Source organism: Myxocyprinus asiaticus, chromosome 49 (genome assembly GCF_019703515.2).
Source record: "Myxocyprinus asiaticus isolate MX2 ecotype Aquarium Trade chromosome 49, UBuf_Myxa_2, whole genome shotgun sequence".
Classification (NCBI taxonomy): domain Eukaryota; kingdom Metazoa; phylum Chordata; class Actinopteri; order Cypriniformes; family Catostomidae; genus Myxocyprinus; species Myxocyprinus asiaticus.
This window is the reverse complement of record NC_059392.1, coordinates 8728103-8748318: the sequence shown is the minus strand read 5'-3', so window position 1 is coordinate 8748318 and position 20216 is coordinate 8728103. Positions and strand designations below refer to the sequence as shown.

At 36.3% G+C, this 20216-nt stretch overlaps 2 protein-coding genes across 3 annotated transcripts; one reads left to right on the top strand and one right to left on the bottom strand.

The window, feature by feature from the left end:
• Positions 1-496: 496 nt before the first annotated feature.
• On the top strand, positions 497-6468 carry plekhb2 (pleckstrin homology domain containing, family B (evectins) member 2). Of its 2 annotated transcripts, none has more exons than XM_051693646.1 (7): positions 497-1085; positions 1390-1446; positions 2886-3038; positions 3419-3521; positions 3606-3645; positions 5781-5881; positions 6041-6468. In XM_051693646.1, the coding sequence occupies exons 2-7, from the start codon at positions 1410-1412 to the stop codon at positions 6060-6062; spliced, it is 456 nt and encodes a 151-aa protein (XP_051549606.1). In that variant the 5' UTR covers positions 497-1085; positions 1390-1409; the 3' UTR covers positions 6063-6468. The 2 variants fall into 2 exon arrangements, with proteins under 2 accessions (XP_051549606.1, XP_051549605.1); XM_051693645.1 differs by having other exon boundaries at positions 505-1085; positions 5764-5881.
• A 3790-nt stretch (positions 6469-10258) lies between these two features.
• Positions 10259-18624, bottom strand: LOC127438487 (vacuolar protein sorting-associated protein 4B-like). Its single transcript, XM_051694112.1, has 11 exons — positions 18410-18624; positions 17720-17831; positions 16732-16882; positions 16578-16633; positions 16340-16459; positions 16088-16244; positions 14719-14867; positions 14119-14200; positions 13808-14027; positions 12302-12442; positions 10259-10951 (listed from the first exon to the last, which is right to left on the bottom strand). Exons 1-11 carry the CDS (start codon positions 18428-18430, stop codon positions 10850-10852), a joined length of 1311 nt encoding a protein of 436 aa, XP_051550072.1. The 5' UTR covers positions 18431-18624; the 3' UTR covers positions 10259-10849.
• Positions 18625-20216: the final 1592 nt, after the last annotated feature.

Below are 20216 nucleotides of genomic sequence, written 5' to 3'. Positions count from 1 at the left end.
ATTATTTAGTTTGTAAACACTAAATAATACTTTTATAACAGTACCAAAAATGAACTAAAATTTTAATGATGATTGATTTCAGTGAACATTCTCCCTTTTAACGTTTTTGTCTCTTTTAACACACCTACATCGCGAATACATTAATTATTTGTCCTACAAAATGTATGTCCTAATATCTGTTATTATTTGGGAGGGGGGTGGGTGGGGGCTGGGATGTCAATGATTAGCAACAACATTATTTTTTGTGCACTGTCAGATAAAAAAAAAAAAAACAACAAAAACACACTCAGGACCTTAGAGGACAAAAATGTCTGTGTCAAAAAACTGCCATAAAAATATTATATATTAATATTATTTTCCACTTTCACTGACTTAGATTTTTTAACCAACATCAGTCCTGATCATAACTACCAAATATTCATTCATTTTCAGGATTTTAACCCTTTAAATGCCAGTTTGTTTACATAATGCCACTGTTGTTTTTTACACATACACATACACAAAAATTTCTCAATACACACACACAAAACACACTCTGACATCCATACCAACACACCCACAAAATTTTAGCTGCATCATTTATTCAGTTGGCCTGCAGTGCTCTATAATACAGCAAATAGAAAATAGGAAAAAAGCATGTATTTGCTCCATAGGCTAAACATGAGAAAAATGGTGCCATCTGGTCGAAAATATAAAAAATTTACATTTTAAGCCAGGGCTCCGGAATGAAAGCATAATATCATAGAATTCATGATTTTATGCTTTAATGGCACTGGGATCAAATATTGCAGTTTTAATGGGTTTCAATGGGGACATTATAGGAACTGAGGTTGAAATATCAAAATTCCCCCCAAAATACAGACCTTTGGCCAAATTTATGCCACTGGCATTAACATAGACAAAATGATCAACAAAACAAAAAAATGAAAAAGACAAAAATGTCCCGAAGGTTGCACAAGGGTTAATAAAAATCTTGTTTGATCATCTGATATGGTGACATCAGATATCAGCTGAGCTGAGAGGAGGATGCTGCATGCTGATGTAACTCTGCTTGTCGGACATAGCTTAAACGTCAACACAAAAAGGTTATATTACTTCCTTTAATCATTTGTTTGGCTGTTTTACATCTTAAATATGACATCTGAAAAGTTTAAACATGTTTAGGACTGTTTTCAAAAGTGTTAGGTGGTTTATTTAGTTGGTTTGTCATTTAGCACAGCAGCAAGCTTTCAGGCCAGCTGTGCCAACTGGCGCAGAAGTTGAACTGTAAACTTAATTTACTGTAAAATAGGGACAGCATCTACACGTGCATGGGCTCTGTTTAGTAGTACATACTTAGAAATGTCTTTTAGGTGGGTATGTAGATTGATTGTATTTAATTGTTCACAGGAACTTCAGTTTGTTGGAGGATGGCGATTGTGAAAAGCGGATGGCTGCACAGACAGAGTGAGTGAGTGTTTATTTCAATGGAAAAAGTTTGATCAATTTAATTTAGAATTGGACAGTGTTTTGGATCATTGTGTTTTCATTCATATATACAGATTAAATTGCACCTGTATAGTTTACAGCCTCTTCTGGGAACTATCAATGAATTATGTGAAATATTTAGTGTTTCTAAATGTAATCTAAAAGTACGTTTTAGTTTAAATTTTGTTCAGTTGTCTTCTTGAAAAGTTATCTTGGGACAAGTTAAGAGTTTAGAAGAGATTAATGGAGTTGGAATAAAAGAACTGAACTTTGTCTATGGCTGTGTCTCATTTAATTTAGTGAGCTGTCTAATTAGACAACGTTTTTTGTACATCATCATAGGCAGTTTTTTAGGGTTTGAACTTATCTAGACAGCATTTTAGGCAATGCTGTCTCAAAGCCTATTGAGTTGCAAATGTAGACACCTTTTTAGGGATCATAGTCTCAAAACCTAATGTGCTGCCTACACAAACAGCACTTTTGGCATCATAATCTCAAAACCTAGTTAGGTGCCTACCTAGATGCCATTTTTGGCCATCATTGTCTCAAAACCTTATGATCTGCCTACCTAGATGGCATTTTGGGCATTAAAGTTTCCAAACCTACCTAGCTGTCTACCTAGACAGTATTTTTAGGCAACATAGTCTCAAAACCTAGTGTGCTGCCTACATAGACAGCACTATTGCCATCATAATCTCAAAACCTACATAGCTGTCTATCTAGACAGCATTTTGGGCATCATAATCTCAAAACCTAGTGAGCTGCCTTCCTAGATGGCATTTTTGGGTATCATAATCTCAAAACCTAGTGAGCTGCCTTCCTAGATGGCATTTTTGGGCATCATAATCTCAAAACCTAGTGAGCTGCCTTCCTAGATGGCATTTTTGGGCATCATAATCTCAAAACCTAGTGAGCTGCCTTCCTAGATGGCATTTGTGGGCATTGCAGTATCAAACTTAGTGTGCTGCCTACATAGACAGCATTTTTGGACATTATAGTCTCAACCTAGTGTGCTGCCTACATAGACAGCATTTTTGTCATAATCTCAAATCATGGTAAACTGACTACTGAGACATCATTGATGGGCAATACAGTCTTAAAAACCTAGGGAGCCGTCTACCTAGATGGCATTTTGGGTATTATAGTCTCCAAACATACTGAGCTGCCTACCTAGACAACATGTTTGCACATCACAGTCTCAAAACCTAGTGTATTGCAAACCTAGACATCCTTTTAGGCATCATAATCTCAAAAACTGGTGAGCTGCCTACCTAGACAGCATTTTTTGGACATCAAAAACTTGGAAGTTACCTACATAAAATTCTACTGAGTTGCCTACATTAAAAAACAAAATTCTGTGTGGGTTGGCAGCTTATTAGGTTTTGTGAAAGCTTATTTTGTGACTGCTGTCCTCAAAGGCACCATCTTGCGTCGCTGGAAGAAGAATTGGTTTGACCTCTGGTCAAATGGACGTCTGGTGTTCTACAATGACCAGCAGCGGCGAGACATGGAAGACGAGATCCACATGAGGGTGGACTGCATCAACATTCGCAACGCCAACGCCTGTAGAGGTGGGTGTGATCCATAATTAAGTTGACATTGTGTCTTTATTTAATGTCCTCTCTTTTGCTTTTGATCTGTATGAGGTCAGAAACATTTTGAGAAACCAAGAAATATCTGAGTGGCCTTCTAATTGTTGTGTAGTGTTTGTACAAAGAACAACAGATAATGAAAGTCAAAATATTATAACTTATTTTTACATTTGACATTTAAATATTTTTTTTTTTTATTTATAAAATTATTCTCATTAATATGATGTAAATGTAAGTTTTTGACCAATAAAGGTCGGATCAAGTGTTTGGGTATTTTTCATTACATTTTTTAAATGGAATACACTGATTCAGTACCCTTCTGTATCTCATGGTCCTTGTTGGTCATTATATATTCCCAGATCTCACCCCACCTGATGGCAAAAGCAAAGATTCTCTTCTGCAGATCGTTTGCCGGGACGGTCGTGTCATTAGCATCTGCGCAGATAGTGCAGATGATGCTTTGTGAGTCATTCAACACATAGTGTGTGCATGTTGAAAATTAGGTTCACAAAAATGTTGCAATTTAATTGTCTTTTTTTCTCAAAGGGCTTGGTCCATGGCTCTCCAGGATGCCAGAGTGAATACTGTGAGTTACTGTGCACTTAAACACACAATATGGGTGGGGAAAGCAAGCACATGTTTAACTTTCCAATAGCACAGCTTCTGGGGTTGTGTTTATACCTATGCAGGTATCTCGGAAGAGTTTAAATAATGGGTGCTTTAGCTGACATGAATCAATGTGAACCCTGTGTTATTTCTGGTTGTGGCAGCCCCTCAGATTGGTTTTGCTGAGGAAGTCATAGCGTCAGCCCCTCCCCCTTATTCTGAATTAAATCCGACTCCACAGGTAATATGTCATCATATGTCAGTTAGTCCTCTCAGTTTTTCTGTTTTTAAAGAAAGTTTCCAGGTTCAATACGAGTTAAGCTGTATGTCGATTATCAGGCTATAATTTCAATTTGTCTGTCAAAAATCACATTTTCAGCAATTAACTTACAATGGAAGTCTACGGGGACAAGGCATAATACCAGGATAAACATTAAAATACAAACCGTTACCAGGGCCTGGGTAGCTCAGCAAGTACTGACACTGACTATTACCCCTGGAGTCGCGAGTTCGAATCCAGGGCATGCTGAGTGACTCCAGCCAGGTCTCCTTAGCAACCAAAATGGCCCGGTTGCTAGGGAGGGTAGAGTCACATGGGGTAACCTCCTTGTGGTCGCGATTAGGGGTTCTCGCTCTCAATGGGGCACGTGGATCGCAGTGAGTAGCATGAGCCTCCACATGCTGTGAGTCTCTACGTTGTCATGCACAATGAGCCACGTGATAAGATGCGTGGATTGACCGTCTCAGAAGCGGAGGCAACTGAGACTTGTCCTCCGCCACCCAGATTGAGGTGAGTAACCACGCCACCATGAGGACCTACTAAGTAGTGGGAATTGGGCATTCCAAATTGGGAGAAAAGGGGATTAAAAAAAATAAAAATACACACCATTACCACACCATTATGTTGCCGTTAGACTAGTGTAATAAAATTGCTTAGCAAACCTTGTCTTTGCAAATTTATATCATGTCTTTCAACTCATGTCATGACCATGCAATGCTGGTAGACCCTTTACAGAAGAATTAGTGCTTAAACAAAAATACAAGCTGCACGTTTATGCTTAAAAGCAATGTTCCAGGTTCAATACAAGTTAAGATCAGTCAACAGCATTTATGGCATGATTTAAAAAATAATTTTGAGTCGTCCCTCATCTATTAAAAAAAAAAAAAGCAAACATCGCAGTGACGGTAAGGCACTTATAATGGAAATGAATGGAGCCAGTCAAAAACATAAAAATACAAACTGTTTCAAAAGTATAGCCTCAAGATGTAAACATTATACACAGTGTTGGATAAAAAAGTAATCCACTACAAATTACTAACTATTATTCTAAAAATTATAATCAGATTACTTTACTGATTACATATTTGGGAAAGTAATCACATGACTAATTACTTACTTATTACAAAATATTTTTCTGCACAACAAATTCAAAATAATGTCTATATTTCCTCTTGTTCATTGTCGTACACCCTTCAGCTGTCTCAGAAACGCAAACAGACGTACATATGAATTCACATTTTAACTGTACTACACATAATGTTTTTAGAAATACTTGTAGCCCAAGTAATGTCCTTAAAAGTAGTTACTTTCCTTGAAAATCAGTAACTGTAATCTGATTACAAGAATTTAAAATGTAATGTTACACTACTTTTTGTGCCTACAAGTAATTAGATTACAGTAACTAATTACTTCATAATCCGTTTACACCCAACACTGATTATACGTGTTAACATATTTTTAGTGTGATAAAATCAGGGATTTATTGGCGTTGTAATATTAAAAATAACTTTACACGCACAGAAAAGGTTAGTTAGTTATTTCTTTAACACTAAAATCATGACAGTATGTATAATGTTTATGTCTTGAAATAGAGTGTGTATTTTAACGTTTTTGGACTGGCCCCATTCACTTTCATTAAAAATTCTTTACAGTAACCCCAATTTTTGCTCTTTCTTTTTTAAATAAATGAGGGACAAGTTAAAAAAATTGTTTTTATTTCATCAACTATTATGCCACAAATGCTGTCTATTTAGCTTAACTTGTACTGAACCTGGAATGTTGAAATTAATGAAAACGTTTGTTATTTTATCCAACCAGGTTTTCTATCCTGACAGATATGGAGGGAATGTACAACATCCTCCACCTTATGCAGCACAGATGGTCTACTCGGCAGATGGACAGCAGTATGCAGTTGCCTACACTTATCATTATCAAGGTAACAGGAAGTGGCCTACTTTACACAGCATGCCCTATATTATCTTTTTTGACATTTCCTTCCAGGTTAAAACCTGCAGAATCGTCAATATTTGCTGCCAAATAAGGATCCAGTTGTTTATTTGTCTTCATTAACTATATTTGTCTACTCTGTTCTCAGGGCCTTACACTTCCGGTGTTAACCACGTTATAGTGCAGGAGCGTCGTCGTGATGATGCAGGCGATGTCGCTCTCGGGATGTTTGCTGGCGCTGCGACGGGATTGGCTCTCGGCTCTCTATTTTCTGTATTTTAATATCTCATCCCAACCCCACCTCGGGAAACTGTTCATATGCCATTTTAACTGTATCTTTACGCCTCTGCAACCTATTACGTCTGATAATGTAGCCAGGCTGGAAATGTTTATTACTCAAATTAGTCTTTGTACCAAAGCTTAATTGTACTTTCTGATTAGGCACAGAAAAAAAAAAGAAAAATCCATATATGGAGATGTACACTTAAATATTTAATCTGCCTAAATGTATCATGATAATCATTAAAGTTTAAAGATCACCCAGTTTTGCCAGCTCTCTTGGTTGAAAAAGGCAAAGTGTGTCAGTCATTTCCAGTGATACTTTCTTTTCTTTGCCTTGTTTTTTGTGGATGGCCTTCACCTAACCCTTGTTTCATTGACGTGCTAGTGTGAATTTATGCCTTATTTTATCAATACCATTTTTTCCCTTTTGTTGAGACTTTACACTCCCTTTGCGAGATTATTTATTTCATTTGTTTGAAAATGTCTGCTGTTTAATTGCTGTGATTTGTCTTGACTCATATTTGTGCATGGACATTTGACATTTATTTATTTCACTTTAAAGAGTTAATATAAAAATGTAAAATATCTCAAATGAACTAGCACAAATTATTCACAATATTTGTGATTGAATGCTTCAGGAGAGATAAGGGAAGTTACAGGGAAAAGTCACTATAGGGATACAGATGAACTGTATTTTCTGGTTGAGACATACTCATGTGATCAGTTAATTTACTGTAACATTTACACTCAATTGTGTGATTGAATTTGTTCTTTAATTTGACTGCTGATGTGTTTACGATGCTTTAAACTCACTTAAAACGACTATAAAACAGGTTGTGAGTATATAAGCTAATTTATGCAGGATTTTTGTATTAGAATGGATTTTGAATCATGGTTTAGTTTAACTCGGGACCTTTGCATTAAACATTTGTGACTCCTTGAGTTTAATGGACCAGTGATTCTGAAAAATTAAATTTTTCATCAGAGATCATACCTGATGCTTAAAATATCATATGCTTTCTAAAGCTGTGTTTGTATTATGCTTGAACTTTCAAAATCAATTATAATGTTTGAATCTTATGAGTTAAAATATACTAAATAAGTCATTACTGTGTGTTATTCATTTACAACTATTAAAAGAAGATGTTGTGTGGTCCGTTTGGGCAATTGATCCATGATAAGATTTGATGAACAAAGTGAGCATCTTTTATTCAAGTCTTTTTAAAATGCCAGTATGTTCAATATGATGTAGAAATTAGGGTGGCCAAATGCCCTGCATTAGCCGGGACAGGGTCAGAAATGCCCCCGAAATGCACAATGTGGGTGCAAAAAATCTGAATTAGTCTTGTTTATTTGTAACATTTGATATAGGTGTTAACTTTCTATTATAGTCCTATTTAAATGTATTATTGCATTAAATATGAGTATATATTTAAGGGTAACAGGTAATTGATTCTTAATCTTGAGAATTTGTATTAATAAAATTATTGAACTCAAGTATTTGACAAACAGATGAGACACAATTAATGTTTATGGTTAGAAAAAAAAAAATAAAAAGCCCCTGAAAATCAAATCCAGGGTGAAAATTTTGCACCTTAAAGGGATAGTTCATCCAAAAATGAAATTTCTCTCATCATTTACTCACCCTCATGCCATCCCAGATGTTTATGACTTTCTTTCATCTGCTGAACACAAATGAAGATTTTTAGAAGAATATTTCAGCTCTGTAGGTCCATACAATGCAAGTAAATGGTGACCAGAACTTTGCACATACTGTAAAGTCAGCATAAAAGTAATCTATATGACTACAGTGGTTAAATCTATGTCTTCTGAAGCGATCTAATCGGTTTTGGGTGCGAACAGACCAAAACGTAACCCCTTTTTTCACTGTACATTTAGCTGTTGCAGTATTTAGGCACAATCATTTCAAGCTCGATTATACCTCATAGTGCCATCTAGCACCATGTGCATGCGTCAAGCACTAGGATGTGTAATAACCACTGGAGTCATATGGATTACTTTTATGCTGCCTTTATGTGCTTTTTAAAGCTTTAAATTTCTGGTCACCATTCACTTGCATTGTATGGACCTTCAGAGCTGAGATATTCGTCTATAAATCTTTGTTTGTGTTCAGCAGAAGAAAGCAAGTCATACACATCTGGAATTTCATGAGGGTGAGTAATTGATGAGAGCATTTTCATTTTTGGGTGAACTATCCCTTTAAAAGACATTGATACGGACGTCTCGTATTTTAGCGGCAAAACGTTTGAGTGCATCGCGCTCAAAATTCTCAAGCGCACCGAATCTTTTAGAAGGCTTTATTATTCAGTTTTTTTAGATCTTCTCGGGTCATAATTGGTTGTACCATCAGTGTCAGAATTCAGAACCAAATAATAACTTTCAGCAACATGCCAGTTGTTATCAAGTTTAATGTGGGTGACGGTACTTTGTAAAGACATTGTCGCAAACTACTGTAGGTTACCAGACCTCAGTAGAAAATTCAAGCTCCAAGTATCTTTAAATAACAGTCGTGTCTTTTGCTAACAGTTACACATTTATACCAATATTAGAGCCTTAACACATACCTTGACTATGTGCTGGCCAATGGCGTGTGTTGTCAAGACACAAACATACAACATTTTATGTACTTGGATCTGCATGAAGAAAATTTAGAGGGCAAAAGGACACACAGAATGAATATTTAAAGGGATAGTTAACTCAAAAAGGAAAATTCTGTAATCATTTACTCACCTTCATGTTGTTCCAAACCTGTATGATTAACTTTCTTCTGTGGGACACAAAAGTAGTTGTGCAAACTATGATTAGTGCGCAATATTCCAAATCTTGTGAAGCAAAACAATTGGTTTATGTGAGCAAGAGACTGATATTTAAGTTTTTATTCACAGAAAATCTTCCTTTCCGCCATAGCTCTCAAATCTCATTCGCGCTTTCGCATATTCAAGCAGCGCATCAGCACTACCCGCCATTTGTTTTCACGTCTCGTTACCGATCGTGACTTGAATGTAGCTTTTCAGCAGCCCGTGACGTCAATTTGTGGGCAAACCCATAAGTTAATTTGCCATGGGTTCCCTCGGAATTTTCCTATGGGTTTTTATAATGGAGTTTTTGAACTTATGAGAAATATAAGGTCCGTGGTAAATATTACTTGACGATACGTGGACGTTTTGTTCTACAACATAAATTACACAGTCATACCTCAAACGTGAATTTTGAAGATGCCGCGTTAAATTATTATTATTTTTTTAAAGTATGTAATTCAATATGGCTTAAAAATTCACGTTTGAGGTATGAATGTGTGTAATTTATGTTGTAAAAAAAAAACGTCCACGTATCGTCAAGTAATGTTTACCAAAGACCTTACATTTCTGATAAATTCAAAAACCCCATTATAAAACCCCATAGGAAAATCCAGAGGGAACCCACGGAAAATTCTCTTCCGGGTTTTTGGACTACAAGCTGAACAGCTCTATGACAAGTATAGACATAAATAAACTATTTTTTTTTCTCCCCAATTTGGCATGCCCAATTCCCAATGCGCTCTAAGTCCTTGTGGTGGTGTAGTGACTCGCCTCAATCTGGGTGGCGGAGGACGAATCTCAGTTGCCTCCACATCTGAGACTGTCAACCCGTGCATCTTATCACGTGGCTTGTTGACTGCATTACCGTGGAGACGTAGTGCGTGTGGAGGCTTCACGCTATTCTCCGCGGCATCCACGCACAACTCACCACACGCCCCACCGAGAGTGAGAACCACATTATAGCAACCACGAGGAGGTTAACCCAATGTGACTCTACCCTCCCTAGCAACCAGGCCAATTTGGTTGCTTAGGAGACCTGACTGGAGTCACTCAGCATGCCCTGCATTCGAACTCGTGACTCCAGGGGTGGTAGTCAGGGTCTGTACTCGCTGAGCTACCCAGGCTCCGAATAAACCATATATTAGATGTCAGCTTAAACACCTGTCAAACTGCTGTTTGATCAAAGTTCGCAGCCATTACGTGAAAAACAGAAAAAGAAATAAAAACAATGTAAAAAAACAACGACAACAAAAAACATCCAGAGAGAGTTTGTAAATTGTATTTACAGATGAAAGTAGGAAAACATCAAAGTAGAAAAATAAACACTCTTCAAAGAGTTTACAAAGAAAAGATCCATTACCAAACGCACATATAGTTTGTAAACACTTTATCGCTGCCCACCGAACATCTTTCATTTTGGTCCTAAACTTTATTTATTTATGCATTTATTTAATAGTTGGTCTTTTTATTTAACAATGTAAAAACAGACCAGCTATTAAGGCACAAGCATTTAAGTAACTAACAAACATACAAATACAAAAAGTTGCATTGACAGCCTTTTCAAAAGTCTTGTTAAAAATATCTGATGCCAAATCATTCCTGAAATCATAACCATTAAATCGCTTATGTTCAGGATATTAATACAGGGTCAAAGATCGACCAGTGTGATTTAAAAACAAAACACAAACAAAAGATGCAGACGCAGCTTGGTTGAATAATCTGGGAAAACAAACAAAAACTAAGCAACACCCCTGTTTTGTGGCATAGTAAACACATTAATTGACAAAATATAAATAAATGCCACAGTTATGAGGAATTAATATAATTTCCAATTACTTAAAATCAATTCTCTTGGTTTAGCCCTCCTGGCCAAAGTCCTCTGTGAACTTCTTCAGTTTCTCCAGATCCTCCTCATTAACGGTGGGCTTGGTTTTCTCAAGCGACCTTAACATGTCCTCCTGAGAGCACACAAACATACAACAGGGATCAATTAAAGCAAATGTATTAAATCAGCAGCGGCTGTTACTTAGCTCTAAAAGTTTTGGCTTTAAATTTGGGTCCCTTTATAGCGATTAATTTTCATTAATTTTCCAGTCATTCATGATTTGAGGAATAGAGGACTATTTCATAGAGTATGAACTGGTACTGGATTTCCTCAAGAGTAGAAAAAATATGTTAGTTATTTTCAATAACTTTCAACTCTAACACATCTGTGGGTCATTTAGCTTAATTTTAATATAAATGTTTTTTTTGGAGGGGGGGGGGGGTTCTCCCCTTTTCTCCCCAATTTGGAATGCCCATTTCCAATTGACTTGCCTCAGTCTGGGTGGCGGAGGATGAATCTCAGTTGCCTCTGCGTCTGAGACCATCAATCCGCACATCTTATTGCGTGGCTTGTTGAGCGTTTTACCGTGGAGACCTAGCGCGTGTGGAGGCTCACGCTATTCTCCGTGGCATCCACGCACAACTCACCACGCACCCGACCGAGAGCAAGAACCACATTATAGCGACCACGAGGAGGTTACCTCATGTGACTCTACCCACCCTAGCAACTGGGCCAATTGGTTGCTCAGGAAGCCTGACTAGAGTCACTCCTGGATTCGAACTTGCGACAATATACATTTTGTTATATTTTGTTATCACTGTGCAATACGATTCTATTCATTAACATTAGTTAATGCATTCCTATATTTTTACTGTGCATTTTCACACTGAGAATCAATGGGTTCATCCAAAAAATGAAAAATATTACTTGCAGAGGCTTTATGAAAATAAGGTGCATTTCAAACTGTTCTGAGACCAGTGCAGACAGACAGCACACTGGAGGTTAAGTTATTCACTAAGCAGGGAGCATCCTATAGCTTTCTATGTAGCCAAGTGTATTAAATTCTAAAATCCTCAAAAGTTCTGTTTCAGGCAGCAGATAATGTTTGGACCACTCAACATGTTTGGCAGACATGGGACAATGATATTCAGTCCTCAGATTCAGAATTTATAATATTATACAGACTGTCTATAATTTAATATCCATTAAAGGCCGATAAATATCCAATATCGACCGATACCGAAAAAAAAAAAAATTTATATCGGTTTATAACCAATGTGGTACCAATATATCAAGCAGTCTTAAAAAAAAAAATTATATTCACTATAGAAATTTCCATGACTTTTAAGAGATTTCATTAATTTCCATGACTTTTCCAGGCCTGGAAATCACAATTTCAAAACTGTCCTGATATTTATTTATTTTTTCATGACCATGGGAACCCCATTTCAATCAAGCACTGCTTTTCCTATTGCATACTTACCAAGCTAACTATTGGCTCTAGGAGTTTGTCGCTCGCCACATTTACCCAGGTTATCTGTATCGCATTGGGGTCGTTCGGAGAGCAGGGGGTCAAGAGGTCATCTACAATGACATCAGGGTTGTTCCATGCTTTTCCTTTGACCTGTTAAAATGGATATAAGGGTGAATCTTTTGAAAACTGTCAAGAACAAATCTGGGTCAAACTTCACCCAAAAATCAAAAGAAAGAAACATTAAATTATATTTTGTATTAAAAAAAAATGAAGCCTATTTATAAGACCAGAGAGAGTTTTTGCATTTTTTTTTTACATTATTCTCAGAATTTTCCCATTCTCATTTTCCCTCCAAAATCTCATTAATGTAATGCAAAAAATCTCTTTCTTATTACTGTAAAATACTGTATATTATAGGTCAACCGATAGTGGATTACTAAGGTGGTGGAAAATGCCGATAACCGATTAATTGGCCGATAGTTTTTAAATTTGATTGAAAGAATGTTAAAACATTTTCTTAGTCTTTCTATAACGGACACAGATATAGAGACTAAAATATTCCAAAATGAATAAAATCCCAAATGCAGTTTATTATTCGACCAAAAAAATGACGTTTTGGTGCATAATATGGGACTTTTAACTACAAACAAGCATGAAACACATAAAGGGCTCTCATTTTGAAATGACAGAGACTTGTCTCTGTTACAATGCTCTATTTAAGCAATAAGGCATGACAGGCTGTGCTATATTATGAATGTCGTGACTATATTCACAATATGGCTCGGCCTCCAGTGCATTACTGCTTTTATAAAACGGTTACCACATAATAAAAATATTAAGGACACAAATGTTCATTAAAACATTCTGTTTAGTAAGTTAAATCGTTAAATAACATCTCTCCGCTAGAAAATATAGTCCCTGACAGTAAACAGTAAACAGAATGTTGCTAGGCAACAATAATAACTGTCAGCTATAGGTGCTGTGGAGTGATACAAATAGAAGTTTCGTGAAGAGGTCAGAGCTGTGCTTTATCATGAATAAAGCACGGCTGTTGACCAATCAGCATCCAGGACCGGAACTAATCGTTTTATAATGAGAAATAAGGTTTATTATTATTCACAGTGTGCTGACGGGGCACGCTTTCATATGGTCTCATTTTTCTTTGTATGCCTTCAATTTAGATAACTTGATTATCTAATCAAAATAGTGCCGGTCACAGAGAAACACAGAGGAATAATAAAAAATATTTAAAAACTATCGGCAACTATTGGCATAGATTTATTTCCAAAAAGCAACTATCGGCACCGATTAATGTTTAAAACCGATATATCGGTCTACCTCTAATGTACTGTAGAAATAGTAAAAATATGAAAATGAATTTATGCTCCATGGTTGTATTTGTTTTACAGCCTTTAATTCTGATTTAAAGTAAAAACCAAACAAATCACTGTATAACAGTTATTTACAGTAATACCGTAAAATTCCCGTATTTAACCACACTGATAGATTTCGTACCTTTTTAAAGTGAGTAGCAGACTGAACTTTGCGAATGGGCTGCATGAGGGCGTCCCGAACTATGATGCTAATGTCAGCACCCGAGTAGCCATCGGTCTTCTTCCCGAGTGTGATGAAATCAGCTTCGTTAAGACTACTGGGAGTGGAGCCAAGGTGGAGCTTAAACATAGAGGTGCGAGCGTGCTGCTCAGGAAGAGGGATGTAGATGCGTTTCTCGAACCTAAATGATAAAAATAATAAACAAATGCCAATCAAGAAATCTAAAGACATCACTCTGAACTTCAAGTCAGTTAGCATGAAAACTCACATACCTTCTTCTAATGGCAGAATCAAGTGTCCAGGGTATGTTGGTTGCTCCAAGAACCAGAATTCCTTCGTTGTCATTCCCAACGCCTGTGAGAACGATGAATGAGATTCTGACAACTCAGTACACAAAACACTAAACTTTTGCCTTGCTACTTTGCTAAGCGCTAAGCTAATGCTAGCATCTGGCTCATTATTTACCATTGGGCAGCAAATGTAAGCTGATAACTATTTCCTTCGGGCCAAAATATGTTTTTTATGGAGCGGAAGTATGCTCCAGAAAGCAAAATCCTCAACTCTTAGGACGTTTTTGTCTTATTGGAGATATCTGTACACTCAAGAAGTAAAAACGAGGATCCTTTTCCAGTAATCACAAATTGGTTCATCCTGACGAGCGCTGAGAAAAGTAAAAAGTTGATCAGCAGTAATCTCAGCAGCAGTCTGGACAATAATTTACACCTGATTAATGACACTGAGAGACTTTAATAACCATCATATCTGACCAATCAGAGACAACACTTGGGCTACTAAGCCCCGCCCATTTTCCAGGCGCCATGTTTCATTATAATTGCCATTTTACCTTATTGTTCTATTTCTGTGCTGTTTACCTTGCATCTGGACCAGAAACTCCGTCTTGATCCTGCGGGCTGCTTCACTCTCGTTCTCGTTTCTCGAGCCGCACATTGAGTCAATCTCGTCAATGAATATAATGGACGGCTTATTCTCCCGAGCCAAGCTGAACAGATTCTTCACCAACCTAAAGATGACAATATCATTAGTAATCTGGATTTATGGAATCATGAACATCCAACATCTTACCAACTTAACCACCCTTGATTAACATAGAACACATTCCCACAAAGCAGGTGCATTTTAACTCCACTAGAATGTTAGCATGAGGGGCTGTTTACAGCAAACACGTTTTTGCATTGGTTTTCCTATGTAAACGCGCTAAACAAATGTCTTTGACAGTTGTGCCACATCTCACAGTTTTTAGCGTCTCACGAAGAGGTCATGTCAAATTAGAATGTCAACTTTTAAAAGCACCTCTCGTTATATTTGTTGCGTTGCATCTAGCTTTTTTTTAACGCAAGAACACATTCAGTTTCAACAGCCCCTTAAAGGGATAGTTCACCCAAAAATGAAAATTCTTTCATCATTTACTCACCCTCATTCCATCCCAGATGTGTATGACTTTCTTTCTTCTGCTGAACACAAACAAAGATGTTTTATATAATATTTCTGCTCTGTAGGTCCACACAAATGCAAATGAATGGTGGCTAGAACTCTGAAGCTCAAAAAAGCCCCTAAAGGAATCATAAAAGTAATCCATAGAACTCCAGTGGTTTAATCCATGACTTCAGAAGCGATATGATAGGTGTGGGTGAGAAACAGATCAATATTTAAGCCCTTTTATTTTTTTTACTATAAAATATACTTTCAATTAGCCCTCCTATGCGCGTTCTTCTTTTGTTTTTAGCGATTGGCATTCTTCGTGCATATCGCCACTTTCTGGGCTGTTGTGCAAATACATTTTATTTATTATTTTCCTTTCCTTTACCCTCCCTTTTTTTCTTTCTCCTCCCTGCCCATTAGCTGGCGATATGCATGAAGAATGAGAATCGGCAAAAAACAGAAGAACTCATCCGTCTCGTGAACGCACATAGGATGGCAATTTGAAAGTAGATTCTTAGTAAAAAAAAAACATTTTATTATTGATCTGTTCCTCACCCACACCTATCATATCACTTCTGAAGACATGGATTTTACCACTGGAGTCATATGGCTTACTTTTATGCTGCCTTTATGTGCTTTTTGAGCTTCAAAGTTTTGGACCCTGGTGATATTCTTCTAAAAATCTTCGTTTGTGTTCAGCATAAGAAAGAAAGTCATACACATCAAGGATGGCATGAAGGTGACTAAATGATGAGAGAATTTTCATTTTTGGGAGAACTATCCCTTTAAGCCATATCTTACTTCTCGCTCTCTCCCAGCCACTTGGACACCAGGTCTGATGAAGAAATGGAGAAGAAGGTGGAGTTGTTGGCCTCAGTAGCCACTGCTTTAGCCAGATAGGACTTTCCTGTACCTGGAGGGCCAAAGAGTAAAATCCCCCTCCATGGAGTCCGTTTCCCTATTGGGAAAAATAATCAAGACAAGGCACCCTCAGAGGAGAACTACACAAGCCTAGATGTAACAGGAAGACAAGCTTGAAAAGTCCAATCATACCTGTGAAAAGATGGGGGAATTTAATTGGCAGGATGACAGCTTCTTTAAGGGCCTCTTTCGCTCCCTCTAAACCAGCAACATCATCCCATTTAATGTTGGGTTTCTCCATGACAATGGCACCTATTAAATATGAAAATCCAAGTTTCTCACTTGTAGTTCATACTATAACTTAAAGTTATATCCATCAGGTGCTTTGGGGTAAGAGACCAAAAAACCACACAAACAACAAAACAGAAACCTTGGAGTTGATTTTGGAATTTCTTTTTCTCTGAATCGCCATTATCACTGTCATTCCTGTAAAAAACAAAATGTTACAGTAATTGGTTGTGTATTCAGACTTTGTGATCTTACAGAATGTTTATTAGCTGACACAATAGGAATCTGTCTCTCACCCTTTATCATCAGACTGGGGAACTTTCACAGGTTTGGATGGTGGTGTGTTCTCTTTCATCTTCAGATACTGCTTTAGCTGCTCTGCTCTGTCCAGATAGTCAGCACACTTTGCTCTGATGCTCTGCTTGGCTTTTTCTCCCTGAGCTTCATCTGCACCACAACACATCCAAGATGAAACATGTTTCATCACTAGTTCATGTATATGTTGTTGTATTTGTTAAACTGCTTAGTATAAGATATGGTTGTTTCCAGGCCCATTAACCAGTCAATTAGCAGATTAACCGAAGTGATCGTTAAGACTAGTGTCAGCTCCAAAACCTAAAGGCAGAATATATATATATATATATATATATATATATATATATATATATATATATATATAATTTTTTCACCATTATATTACTTTATATTATATTATATTACTTTGCTTTCTACAAATCAGTATCAGCATCAGTCCACTGCTAGTTAATGGTGCAACCATTAGTTGAAATACTGGTTAAAATAGTTCGAACATCTATTAAAATGATCTATTAATATTTAGGTTGAGTCACTACTTTGAGCATGGACAATTACATCGATTAATTTCATATCAAATTGGATTTCATGTGCCAGTATGTAGATTACACTATGTAGAGTACATATAGTGCATACAGTTTAACATTAAAATAGGTAGCTGGTGTAATTGGCTGATATTTTAAAGGAATATTTGGGGCTCAATACAAGTTAAACTCAGTCTGCAACATTTGTGGCATAATACTGATTACAACAAAAATTTATTTTGACTCACAGTAACTTTGATTTTTGCTTCTTTTAAAGAAAAGGAGGGATGTTGGTAATCAACATTATGCCACAAATGCTGTCAACTGAGCTTAACTTGTATTGAACCCGGAATATTCCTTTAACAGGTGTTGATGTATTTAGACTATGTAAATTTGTGTTTACACTGTGCAGTTGCATCTGGTAAGTACAACCTGTTTGGATGCTTACACTTCACCACATGTAGAAAATACTGGATTGCATGTTGATAGAGGCGCAGAGCTTCCTTGTAGTTTTTCGCCTTGTCTTCATCTGAGGCTCTGCTGGCCAAGTCAATGGCTTTCTATTGTGAAGACAAAAAGAAAAAGATAGATGAGACAACAGATAAGACACCTGCATCACAAATACAATCCGAAACAGGTATGTCTCCTATACGTGGTCAGATCTACTTTTTTTTTTTACAAGTCTTTTAAACTAAAAGGTCAGTATAAATATCATTAAAGTCTTGAATTCATATTAAAAACTCTGTTAGACAGGCAGACTTATCTGCTGAATGTTGAAGTTACATAAAACTATGCTATAGTGTGGTGTAATGTGCGGATAACTGGTTTGACCAGTTTGAGACCAGTCTGAATGCACACCTGATAACAGCTAAAAGGTTTTAACATGTACCAGAAAGTTCAGGGATATTAAGTTATTATGACACTTGTGTAACACAAGTAAAACCCCCTTATAAATATAATAAACAGTTCATATTGTACCTGTCAAGCCAACATACAGCCCCAAACCTCTTGCGTTCAGAATATACTTTATATTGTACACATTTAACTAGAGTATAGAACTGAATACACATTATAAACAATACACACAATATCAATAATACTTTGAGAAAAAGTCAAATTAGTGTCAAACATCTCTTACCTGTAAATTGGCATTAGTCATTGTTTCAAATATTTGTTAATATAACTGTTCTTTAAAACTGAACTGATGTTTGGTTACTGAGTGTCGGACAGACTTTCCACATTTTTTTCCTCGGTAAACTGAATTAGCGAATCGCACAAATCGCAATGTTTATATAGTTCAATCTGTGCGTCCTCGCGCATTTCCGCGTTGAATGTTTACCGTGACGTCACGGATGACACGACGTTTGGCCACACCTCTCTCGCGCATTTTTTTTTTAAAACTGATTTCCTTTTGTTTATTGAGTTTCTTAAATGTAATAATAATAACAAATCTAAATATACTATTTAATTTGTAAAAGAGTTGAATATAATTGAAGGATAATTATTTGAATTGCTGTCCCCCCCCCACCCCCCTCCCACCGTAACCCTTACTCTTTATGTGGTGTTCAGCAAAAATAAAAAATAATAAAACAATAATAAAAATTTCAAAAAAGTAAAATATGACCTTATTTTTCTTTCTGATTGCGCTTTTTTTTAATTTTGTTTAATGGTTTTATTTTATTTATAAATGTTTTGACATATTATAAATGATTTTCTTTTTTTCTTTTTTTATACTTTGGCCTTTTTATTTCTTACTTTCCTGTATTTATTTAATGCATCACTCACAGTTCTTTGTTTATATAGTTTTTATTTAAAACAGTACAGTACCATAATAACTAAAAACTATAGCAAAATTAGTTAATTTAAACAATGTTTTAATTTTTTTTAACTGATATCCTTTTGTTTATTGAGTCTCTTAAATGTAATAATAATAACACATCTAAATATCCTATTTAATTGGCAAAAGAGTTTAATATAATTGAAGGATAAGTATTTTAATTACTGTCTTTTTTTTTCACTGTAACCCATTTGTGGATATCTGTTTTGCAATAAATAATAATCAAATCAAATAAAATTAATTGTAAAATATGGCATTTTTCTTTCTGATTGCGCATTTTTGTAATAATTGTTTTTTTTTTAAAATACTTTTATTTGATTTATTTATTTTTTACATATTATAAATATTTTTTTCTTTCATTTGTTCCTTTTCCTGTATTTAATAAATAAAGTGCTCACTGTTTTTTGTTTATATAGTTTTTATATAAGACAGTACAGTACTAAAATATGTAGCAAAAAAAAGTATACTTTTCATTGTAAACAGGCTCTATGCAAAGATGTTTTGGACTGATATAGAAATATTCATTAAAAATAACCAAAAATGGACCTGGGTAGCTCAGCAAGTATCAACGCTGACTACCACCCCTGGAGTCGCGAGTTCGAATCCAGGGTGTGCTGAGTGACTCCAGCCAGGTCTCCTAAGCAACCAAATTGGCCTGGTTGCTAGGGAGGGTAGAGTCACATGGGGTAACCTCCTCATGGTCTCAATTACTGGTTCTTGCTCTCATTGGGAAGCGTGGTAAGTTGTACATGGATCGCAGAGAGTAGCATGAGCCTCCACATGCTGTGAGTCTCCACGGTCATGCACAACGAGCCACGTGATAAGATGCGTGGATTGATTGTTTCAGAAGCGGAAGCAACTGAGACTTGTCCTCCGCCACCCGGATTGAGGTGAGTAACCGCGCCACCACGAGGACCTAGTAAGTAGTGGGAATTGGGCATTCCAAAATTGGGGAGAAAAGGGGATACATTTTTTTATGTAATTTTTTTTTAAATAACCAAAAATATTTTTTATAATCTATAAATATCAAGCAATATTGTGGTATCTTGTATAAATGTAAAAGTATTAGAGCCTGTAATAGTATTACATTAAGATAAGCGACACCTTT